The sequence below is a fragment of the Microtus ochrogaster genome, chromosome 10 (assembly GCF_000317375.1).
Source record: "Microtus ochrogaster isolate Prairie Vole_2 chromosome 10, MicOch1.0, whole genome shotgun sequence".
Taxonomy (NCBI): domain Eukaryota; kingdom Metazoa; phylum Chordata; class Mammalia; order Rodentia; family Cricetidae; genus Microtus; species Microtus ochrogaster.
In genome coordinates, this window is record NC_022016.1 from 8,392,653 (window position 1) to 8,404,282 (window position 11,630).

General features: G+C 40.7%; 1 protein-coding gene across 2 annotated transcripts in view; it reads right to left on the reverse strand.

Moving 5' to 3' along the window:
- The window catches only part of Slc31a1 (solute carrier family 31 member 1), a 26,745-nt gene that overhangs the window by 2,208 nt on the left and 12,907 nt on the right, over positions 1-11,630 (reverse strand). For both annotated transcript variants that reach the window (XM_013348229.2, XM_005352632.1), the window contains exons 2-3: positions 1,873-2,053; positions 1,387-1,459 (exon numbers count right to left, since the gene is read on the reverse strand). In XM_013348229.2, coding sequence (XP_013203683.1) covers positions 1,387-1,459; positions 1,873-2,001 — 202 coding nt within the window. In that variant the 5' untranslated portion in view covers positions 2,002-2,053. The remainder of the gene's footprint in view (positions 1-1,386; positions 1,460-1,872; positions 2,054-11,630) is intronic.

An 11,630-nucleotide genomic window follows, 5' to 3' on the forward strand; every position in this document is an offset into this window, starting at 1 on the left:
TATATATATATATATATATATGAATGAATTGGTAAGATGAATTTATCTCTTTTTTTCAAAGATTTATTTACTTATTATAGGCCAGTAGAGGGCACCAGATCTCATTACATGTGGTTGATGGGAATTGAACTCAGGACCTCTAGAAGAGCAGTCAGTGCTCTTAACTTCTGAGCCACCTCTCCATGTTGCTTTCATTGGCTAATTAATAAAGAAAACTGCTTGGCCTGATAGGTCAGAACACAGGTAGGCGGGTAAGACAGAACAGAATGCTGGGAGGAAGAAGGCAGTGAGGCAGACACTATAGCTCTCCTCTCCAAGATGGACGTAGGCTAGAGTCTTTCCCCGGTAAGCCACCACCTCGTGGTGCTACACAGATTACAAAATATGGGTTAAAGCAAGAAGTGAGAATTAGCCAATAAGAGGCTGAAACTAATGGGCTAGGCAGTGTTTAAATGAATACAATTTGTGTGTTATTTCGGGTATAAAGCTAGCTGTGTGGGAGCTGGGCGAGAACACAGCCTGCCGCTCCTTCTACATCTCCAGCCCCAGATGAATGTATTTCTATGACTATTTAAATTTAACATACTACTTGAACTAAATGCTTCTGCCACCGTCTCCAAAATCAAGTTGGTTTATTTCAGAAATAAGCTTGGTACCTAAAGTAGTTTAAGTGACCATTAAGCTCATGCGATTGCATTTAAATGTAAAAGCATACCAATACATGACAGATACAAAAAGACAGGTGACAGCTACCATAAAAAGAGTGACCATGATATACCATGTATCAGAAACATGGAAACCATAGTTTGATGTAGCAGAGAAAACACTGGTTCATGTTTTCACTCTGTCATACTAGCCGTGCGATTCACTATATGAATGAAGCTTATTTATCTGTAAACAGGCGGTTGTTTTGAGGCAGTGTCTATGTAGTCTGGCTATTCTTGAATTTTCTATGTAGAGTAGGCTGGCCTTGAACTCTAAAACATCCTCCAGCCTCTCAAGTGCTGAGATTAAAGGTATTCACTACCATACCTGCCAAGACTAACAGTTTTTAACCTAGGGTTACACTGTAGTATTTGATATGCTTCTTGTCTTAAGCCTAGGACCAATAACAACTTAGCAAACAAGAAAAGGATTGTAGAAGATGTTTATCTGGCATTTTAATTATTTTTCAGTGCTCCAAAACATACATATGAATTTAAGGAAGCTTGCTGGAGGATCAGAAACAATAGTACGTATTCCATCTTCTGACTAGGGAATAGGAATCATGATGGCTATGTAGCACAACCACACTGGTAATAGGACAGAAACAGCTGCTGATTTCCAAATCTATGTCACCATCTCCCATGTGATCGTTATCTTCAAAGATGACCCATGGTTACTCACCTCCAGGTGTGTTGATTACCAAACCAGAGAACAAGAGTTCCACATTCTTAACGCCAAAGTAGAAGGTCATATTCTGCCAGAAAACCAAACAAGTCAGTCAGAGAAGACTGAAGACCTTATTGAGAATCTTGGGCAAAGAGGCTTACAGTAACACATCTAGACAAGAAGAAATACTTGAAGCACTGGGAAGCTTTCCTATTATGGGCACTGAGAGTTCCCCCAGACCTCACCCCCATCTCATGACCTTTTCTCTTTTCTATATAAAACACAAACACCAGGACTTAATTTAGGGAAGGGTGGATTTCAAAAGAAACGATTAAAGAAATAATTGTAGAAAGTCTTGGTTCTGGTGTCACTTGGTATGTTGCCACATGAATACAGGCAGATCACCTGACTTGCGGGGCAGGGATCTATTTGGTTCCCCTCTTTGATACCCCCCAGTGCTAATCCCATGTTTCTATTATCCAAGTGGGCAAGGACACTTACCATCATCATGCCGTCACCGTGGAAGTGTGAGGCCGAGGTGGTTGGGTGATGGTGAGGTGGCATGGTACTGTTGCTGTCCATGTGGGTCATCATCCCCATATGGTTCATCCCCATATGGTTCATCCCCATGTGTTCGGAAGGATCCAGTTTTCCAGAAAAAGATGACAGTCAGCAGAAAAGTCTTTTAAGAAAAACAATTATATATTAAGGACATATTTTCTTGATAAACACTTTGTTATATAGAACTTTGCCCAGTGAACAAATGCCTTCTGAGATACAGAAGTAACTTGGACTACTAGGGATCACCTTTGAGATAGAAGGACAAAGAGTAAAAGCCTCTTCAGGGTGCAGGAAATAGATAATTTGAAATAATTTATAAGTGGGAGCCATTAAGAAAATGTAACTGCTCTAAGGCTTTCTAATGATAAACATGAGTAGATAAAAAGCCACAACCTCAGATAGTCCTCCTAATTGGGATGGCCTGTGTTTAACCAGGATATTTGGATTCCACTTAGAACACAATCAGTTTTGAGCTCTGGAGAAAGGTCTGCTGTGGCCTCAGGCAAGCAATGTGCCCAGCTGTCAGACACAATTTTAGTCCCACCAGGACATCAGAGTTAAGAACATGAAAAAACAAGGTATAAAATGGATGGTCTGTATTAAGTTTAGACACTGCATACTCAGCCTGCATCTCTGCACCACGCTAATGCTGTACTGCAGAAGTCAACCTGAGTCAAGGCACAGTAGTTCCCATAGCTGCTGTGTGGGCAGGGGACTGGGAAGTTGGGACACAATGTGCACAGAGAGATATGTTAGTAAAACCTGTCTTTTTTTTTTTTTAAGACAGGGTTTAGCCTGTCTGTGTAGCCCTGGGTGTCCTGGAGCTTACTATGTAGATCAGGCTGGCCCTGAACTCTGAGATCTGTCTTCCTCTTCCTGAGTGCTGGGATTAAAGGTGTGCATCACCACTGACTGTAAAAACCTATCTTTTTTCTAATTTGTATTTACTTTTATTTGTATGAGTGTTTTGTGTGCATGTATGAATGTGTATCACTTGAGTGCAGTGCAAGAGGAAGTCAGAAGAGGGTGTTGGATTCCTTGGAACTGGAATTACAGATGGGTATGAGCTACCATGTGGGTGCTGGGAAGAGATCCTGGGCCTTATGAGAGAACAGCAAGTTTGCTTATCCTCTGAGCCACCTGTCTAGTTCCTGAAATCTCTTTCTGTGTTCCTCAACTCCAGGATGTAGAAGAAATTCAAAATAGGAGCAGGACATGGTGGTGCAGGCCTGTAATCTCAGCATCAGGAGGTTGAGGGAGAAATAGCCATAGTCTGAGGTAAGCCTGGGCTACAAGTGAGACCCTGTCTCAAAAAAGGAAAAAGAAATTCCAATTAGGTCTCCAGGATCTTGAGTCTGAGTATGCGTCTGATGACTCAAGCTCCTATCAGGGCCAAACTCAGAGCTAAGTACGAGTGCTCAACAGCAGATAAGGGAAGAATCTGACAAGGAGAGAAGTGCACAGAGGAATTTCATGGTGTAATTAGCACCATGAAGGAATGAATGCATAAACAGGGTAGCATGACATCCTAAGATGTGGAGAAGAGATGCAGCTCAACTAGGAAATTTACAGCCAGGAAAGTACATGTCTAATTTAAGAACACAAGTTTTGAAGCGACCTTTGCCTCAACTGCTACCCCATGATTCTATGACAGTAGGCTTACATAATTCTATCCCACAGGCATAATCAAAGTTCCACGTTCAACTTTGGTAACTGTCATTCTGGACTCTACGTTATCACTACAGAGTTGACAATCTACCTGGTCCTCTTAACACCACTGTTATGGTATGAAGATGTTGAGCAGCGGTTTTGCTCATGAAAATTTTATAATAAATACCAAATAACAACATATAAAATAGTGAACCCACAAATGCCAATGATGAGACAAAATTGGTCAGCAGTTAGCACTTTTCCTTTAAAAAAGGAGATTATGGCCAGGTGGTGGCGGTGCAGGCCTTTAATCCCAGCGGGAGGCAGAGGCATGCTACTTTCTGTGAGTTCTAGGCTAGTCTGGTTTAGAAGAGCTAATTCCAGGACAGGCTCCAAAACTACAGAGTAACCCTGTCTTGAAAAACCAAAAATACATAAATAAATAAATAAATAAATAAATAAACAAACAAATAAATAAAATTAAATAAAAAAGAGGAGTTAGAATGACTAATACAGACATGCAAACAAAAGTTATAAATTTTATTTTCTTTCATTGCAAGGCTGGAAAATAAGATTAGAAAAGCATAAAAGATAACTTCATTCCGTGTTATCGACAGGAATCCAGGTCATGGACAGGCAGGGGAGATAAAGAAATGAGTCAGACCAATCTTTGTTTAGGCTGAAGAGTGGAAGGGGAAGCTGAGCAGGCACACCTCACGACGTGGTCTCTTAAAAGAGCAGAGCACAGCACCACAAACTACTCGAGCCCTACGCCCTTATTTCTTTGAACTCTGATAACACTGTTTTCAGTAATAATATTTGAGGACCTGGAGGTTTTCTTTTATTCAAGCCTTATGTACCAATTAGAGAAATCTGTGTACACATTATCAGAAACCCTTCAGACAGATCGGTGCCTTAGGAATTCAAGCGTTCAGAGCTCAAGAAAAGCTCTAAACTGTGCATCTGCCCCGCAGTGCTGTGTGTAGGCTGCGGTGCACATTCATCTACACTAGGGAAGAGATCAGGAAGAGAACCAGCTTGTTTTTCTTGTAGTACACAATAGACTTCTGTAATGGGAACCTTCTGCAAGGCTTACCCAGTGGGGTCTGGACAGGGAGGAAATCATCAGATAAACAGTGTAGCTGAAACTCCAACCTGGTGCACCATTGTATTCACTAAGCTGCTTCTGATTGCTGTAGCTCAGGGACACAGAATTTCCTCTGCATGTGTGAGGGCTCTGAATGTGACCCTAACAGTGACTGGGTGAGATTAGGGAAATCCCACAGGTCTATGTCAAACTAAAATTATATATATATAATTTATATTATACATATAATCATATAATCAGGAAGAACATAGAAATTATTATTTATGGAAACAAATATATAAGGGCTGCAGTTAATAGCTCAGTGACAGAGCTCTTGCCTAGCACTGCTGAGGCCCCCAGTATTAATCACCAGCACGGCAAAAACATTCTGTTTTATTTATTTTTTAAAAATTCTGTATCTTGGGCTGGAGAGATGGCTCAGAGGTTAAGAGCATTGCCTGCTCTTCCAAAGGTCCTGAGTTCAATTCCCAGCAACCACATGGTGGCTCACAACCATCTGTAATGAGGTCTGGTGCCCTCTTCTGGCCTGCAGGAATACACACAGACAGAATATTGTATACATAATAAATAAATAAATATTTTTAAAAAATTCTGTATCTTTACTTTTACTGTATGAATGTTTTGCCCTGAATGTATGTTCATGTATGTATGTATGTTCACATGTGTGCGTGGTCCCTGTGGAGGTCAGAAGAGAGCATCAGATCCCCTGGAACAGGACATAAAGTGGCTGTGAACCACTGTGTGGGTGCTGGGAATTGAACTTGGGTCCTCTGCAAGAGCAACCAGTGCTCTTAATCACTAAACCACCTCTCCAGGTCCCTTAAATTTTAAATCATAATATGTAAATGCCAGTCTATATTTTTTTCTGCCAACTTAGCTTTTCAGCGATATGCCATGTGTCTGGATAACCGACTGTATACGCAAAAAAAACCCAACCAAACAAAAAATAACAAAAAACCCGAAACAACAAAGACAACAATAACAAAAAACCAAACCAAACCAAACATACTTAACCCATTCATTCCCTCTAGGACAGAAATTCTATTCATAGGCAGCAAAATGGTATTTGTTGGTTCCTCTGATAGTTTAAAGTTGATCCAAGCTCGGTTTACTCTAGAATGAAAATGGATACTGACAGAAGAAGAGTAAGTCAGAACCCAGAGGCATACAATCTGAGGGGTCTGACCTCATGCAATTCGAGCTGGCTGGCTGTTTGACTTATTCATGTCGTGCTTTCCCGAACTCCACAGCAGCTTGCTCTCTAAGAATTGTTTTCTGTAATTTAGTTCCACCCTTACCACCTATTTCCAAGAACTGGGCTCAAGGTCCACAAAGCAATTGGTATACATTTTATGGAATCAAGTTCTCCATCATAAAGCAATTAGTGGAACCTGAGGAAGGGCAATGATGAGTAAGAGGCGGAACTTTAAATCTCTGCCATAAAGCATTGATTCAATGGGTTTCTGTTTGGACACACTATGAGCATATGGTAAGTACATGCTAAAACTCAACTTTCTCTTTGCTCCTTATTCTCTATCATTTCTTCAGGTTTACATGTTATTTATAAAGAAGAAATAACAAAACATGGATAGAACAGAAAAACAAAATCCTTGATTCCTAACTGATAAAATCTACTTGCAATACTGTTATGTTACTAGGCTTCTTTATAAGACAGCAGAAAGAACAGAAATACCGTACTTTTATTTATATTGTTGTCATTCAGAATAAGCCAGTTCTTTAATAGAATTCAAGGGGGCCCTACTAGAAAAACACATTGTATTAGAAAATGTAGAAGCAACTTAACAGCAGGCATGTGTTAAGCTCCTAGGATGGACAACTTGGATTGTTAAGGAAATACAAAACAGTCTAAGAACTGACTTCAAAACAAAACATGGCACAGATTTTTAAGGAACCTAGTCCATATAACTGCTAAGAAAGCTCTACTCAGCTTCTCAGGAGTACCTTTAGAGATACTAACTTAAACTTGGTTCTGCTGCCCTGACGGTGAGGAAATGATCAAGCCTCACAAGATACTCTAGTCAGGACTTGATCATAATTCTAATTCTTTAGGTCCCCATAAGATTATCAGCATTGGCGCTGTAGAGTTGGCTCAGAGGTTTAGAGCGCTGGCTGCTCTTCCAGAGGTCCTGAGTTCAATTCCCAGCAACCACATAGTGGCTCACAACCATCTGTAATTTGATCTGGCACCTTCTTCTGGTATGCAGGCAGGACACTGCACACAATAAATAAATAAAGCTTAAAACAAAAAGATTATCAGCGCCCCCCAATCAGCAGGAAATAGTCTGGAAAACTATGTCCACATTCCCAAAAAATGGATTATGGATGTTTCCCTTTGTTTAGAAGCTGGTTATTTATGGATAAAGGTCAGAAAGCTAAACAAAGGAGATTGGATTCAGAGTTCTTGTTTAAAAAAAGGGGGGGAGGTGCTGTGGGACAATGGTCTGTACCCTGTCACTTGTATTTTAAATAAACCCTGTAGTGTCTATGCTACATTATTTAAATAAATACCTGTAGTGTCTATAATGAGTAGTCCTGCTGTTTTTTTTCTGTGTCCTCCTTTCCTGCATCTAAGCAGAGGTGTTTGTTGAGGAATACTTGGCTAGTGGAGAAAGACTCACTACAGGTGTTTATACAATTTCTTTTTATTACAATTCAGTCAGTTTACCCCTAAGAACTATCAGAAAAAGGCAATTTCCCCTATATTCTCTACCAACGACTCGCCTAAAAGATTATCTCAAGGCAGGCCACAGTACAGATAGACCTGTAATCCTAGCACTTGGGAGGCAAATCACAAGTTTCAGGCCAGCCTTGAGCTACATAAGAAAATCAAGTCTCAAAAAACCAAGTCAAGTCAAGTAACACAATGCTTAAAATGTCACACTCTGCAAATCTTAGCATCTGTAGCAAAATAAAAATGAAAATTTGGACAGAAGCTAGAATGCAACAAGAAGGCTAAATCCTGACGGCATTCTGAGCCTCAGCACTCCCTGCATTACGCAATGATGGAGGAGAAACACTCCTTGGACTCACAGAAGGCAATAAGGAAGTGGTTGTACTTGGCGTGCAGGTTCTCTGCACAGCAGAGGCAGAGGTAATCCAGGGTCTTCGACAGGTTTTCTGGAGACTGCCTAGGCCTTTTCCTACTTCCATGTTAAGGAAAATAAAGAAGGCTTTTATTCATAAAATGATTTATGTTTCCTTTTAGACTGCTAGAACATAAAACAGACACTCAGTTTTCCTGCTTTTGGCAAAAAAAAAAAAAAAAAAAAGAAAAGAAAAAAAGAGGAGAAACTCAAGGCCAAACACATTAAACCACAATAAATAAGAATTCATGTTTATGGACAAGTAACCAGTTTAGCTGTGCAAATAGTACCTTCTGATGACCTGTAAGGACTATCATATACCCTACTGGACTGACTGTTTCATACAATTTCTCTCTTAGCTTTTCATATTTTAAAAAATTCCCCAATGAACCGGTCCTGGTGGCTCAAGCCTTTAATCCCAGCACTTGGGAGGCAGATCTTTGTAAATTGGAGGCTAACCTGGTCACATAGTGAATGCCAGAGCTATACCATGAGATCCTATTGCAAACATTAAGAAAAGAAAACCGCAAGAGAAACAAGGTTCACTCTTTTTGCTGGTTGATAATAAAAACAAGGCCAAGGGTCACCTATAAATCCTCACCTGCTTCTCTACACAGTGCTGGCTGGGCTGAGAGAGACGCCAGAATTGGTTAAGGATTAATTTAGTGATTTTTTTTTTTTTTTTGCAGACTTTCAGTGATCACTATCACGATGTTATTTTCTCTTTCTTCACCATGGGTCATCTGTGGGATTCCTGAAAGCACTTTTCTTTCCGGGAAGGAAACCAGGCTGTGCCACGGTTCACATTCAGACAACAGCAGAATTCATGTGGCTGTGTTACTTATACATTAGACTCCCAGGGTGCATCAAAAGTAACCAACCACCAGACACATAAAGGAGAAAACCACTTTAAACAATTCGGCTCAAGAGGTTTTTTTTTTTTTTTTTTTTTTCGAGACAGGGTTTCTCTGTAGCTTTGGAGCCTGTCCTGGAACTCCCTTTGTAGACCAGGCTGGCCTCGAACTCACAGAGATCCGCCTGCCTCTGCCTCCCAAGTGCTGGGATTACAGGTGTGCGCCACCACCGCCCGGCTCAAGAGTTTTTCTTTATAAAAGTGGCCAGTAATCTAGGCAAACAAGAAATTATGCACGGACTGACAGGTTTTTAAAATCATAAAACAGTAGCTATCAATTAGTGGCTCTTCTACCTGGATAGAGGCTTTTGGCTAGGAATATCTATGCAGCAAGAACAGTAATTCGACTTCCCTTGTCTCCAAATCTAATTCTGTCTATGGACAGCAAACCTGTGATCTGATTCTAATCCGAAAGAGAAAAAAAATACCGCTCCTGGCTATTAGCTGAAGGTCACCTTCTCATGCCATAAACGTCATCAGCCCACATCGCCCTAGTATTAAGCTGTTCAGACTGAACAAGCCAGGTAGGAAACCTGTTGGGGCAAGACAGATGCTGGGGACTGAGTGCATGAGGAATTACAGGAGAGAAATCACGGCAAAGTCAAACTGTTTAAAATGCTCCTGTCCAGTCCCCACACCACTTACGCATTCTGGACAAACATGAGTGGATGGTACAACTGCCACATAAGCAACAAAACAAACATGAGTGGATGGTACAACTGCCACATAAGCAACAAAACAAACAAAACTAGTTTAAACATGAGACTTGGTAATTAGTTTACTATGAAAATTGTTTTGTCCTTTAGAGGTTCATTTTTCTTAACCATAAAAACAAGGCAGTATATTATTAGTGGAAACCTACCCACAGTAAAGGCCTCATTCTCCATTCCCACCACTTGTATCTACTAGGACAGAATGCTTCTAGTACTCTTACTACTGGACTGTAACTTCAGGGAGCACCATGCTTATTTACCTTTGGATTGCCTATATTTTAACACCCCGAATACAGTAATAAATTACAATAAAAATTTTCATAAATTAATTGTTTTTTTTTTTTGAGATGATCTCACCACACAACTCTGGCTGGCCTTGAACTCAGAGATCAACCTGTGTCTGGCTCCAGAGTGCTAATATTAAAGACGTGTGCCATCACACCTGGCTTCCTTAAGAGTATACTTAATTTCCTCTTTATTACATTAATGAATCTGACATGTTATATAGTATCTGATATGCTTCAAAACTGTTCAAAAGCTTTATCTTAAGAAGTAGCAAACTGCAGCTGATGTAGAAGTACCATAAGCAAGTTCGTTAGCCTTACTTCGGACCCGAGTTAATCGAGGAAAGGGACTCTGCAGGTAGGGCTGCTCATTCCTTGTTGTAGTGGTGGAACTGAACTCAGGGTCCTCTACCTTGACGGGGAATACACAAGCATACAATAGAGGAAATGAGAGAACCGTCAGATTAGATCAACTTAAATGTACTCAGTACATTTACTAAATAAATAATTGCATAGAACCTGAATAAATGTAAAAAAAAAAATCCTTTCTGGGGGCTGGAAAGGTGTCTCAGAGGTTAAGACAACTGGTTGCTCTTCCAGAGGACCTGGTTCAATTCCGATCACCCACTGGAGGTTCACAACTGTCTGTAACACAAAGATCATCCCTTACACAGACATACATGCACGCAAAACACCAATGCACATAAAAAAATCCTTTCTGAAAATCAAACATAGTATCTTTTCAGGATGGAGGAACCAAGGCACAGAGAGCCTCACTGGCCTGTTCAATGCTTACTAGAAAGATGAGGCCCCTTGGCTAGAAGCTGCACAACTTAGCTCTGTAAGTTAGAAGATCTTCTGGCCGTCTCTGGAGTTCACCAGCAACAGCTCTGTCCCCACCTTTGTGCTTACATTCCTCCTGGGCTCCAGGCGATCATTTCTTCAGCATCAGAAGCCTACCCTTTCAATCTCTTGGGCAACACGTCCTCCCCATCTTTCAGGGTCTACCTCTAAGACTGCTATACATCTGTAAAACATCATACCTTTTCCAATAACCTAACTGGGGCTAGGTAGCAACAAACCTTAAACTGTTTTCACGACCTTTTCAATCTGCGCTAATTTCTGACAACATGCCGAGAGAACGGTGTGAGAGAAGGTACAAATGGTTAACTGGAGGCATTTCTTCAAAGTTCCTTCTTATCAACCACAAACATTTCAAACCTCTTCTGCAAACTTACTTTTGACATGCTAAGGAAAGATGCCTTGTTTCAAGCAAAAAGGACCCCCTGGAAAAACCTTAGAAGTCACAGTATGGACCTTTCTGTAAACATAGGACTTTTTAATAACTGCTCCAACGCCTGTGGAGACATGTCAGGATTGTATTGCTCCATTCCAGAAGCATAAGTGAACTCTCCCAGCCAAGACAAATGCAGAAGTTCCACCAGGATCTGAATCATGCTATTTGATGGTGATGATGTTGGTCAAAGAACCAGCAGCCCAGGTTAAACTAGTATCTCTACCGCAGGTGTCTGCTGCGTCTCAAGCTGTAATTTGCTTATTCAAGGCTGCAATAGGAAGGAACTATCTTCCCCTCAACTGGCATACTGATTTATACCTGACTCCTCTCCATGTGGATGTGTTTTACTAAGACAGATCTTAGCTTACACTCCCCCAACACACACAACAAGAGTGACTGCTAGGTAGTTTGTCTTTAATATCCTGCTTTAAAGACAATGAACAACATACACTATTGAGTCCACAAGCTTGGATGTTAGTTCCAACATTGTCACAGGGAATTATTTTGTGTAAAACACTTCTCAGTCTCAGGATCACCGACATTTTGAGCTGGAAATCCTTCATTACAAGCTGGCACATGTTACAGCATCTCCATCACACAGTAACATCTCCATCACACAGTAACAGCTA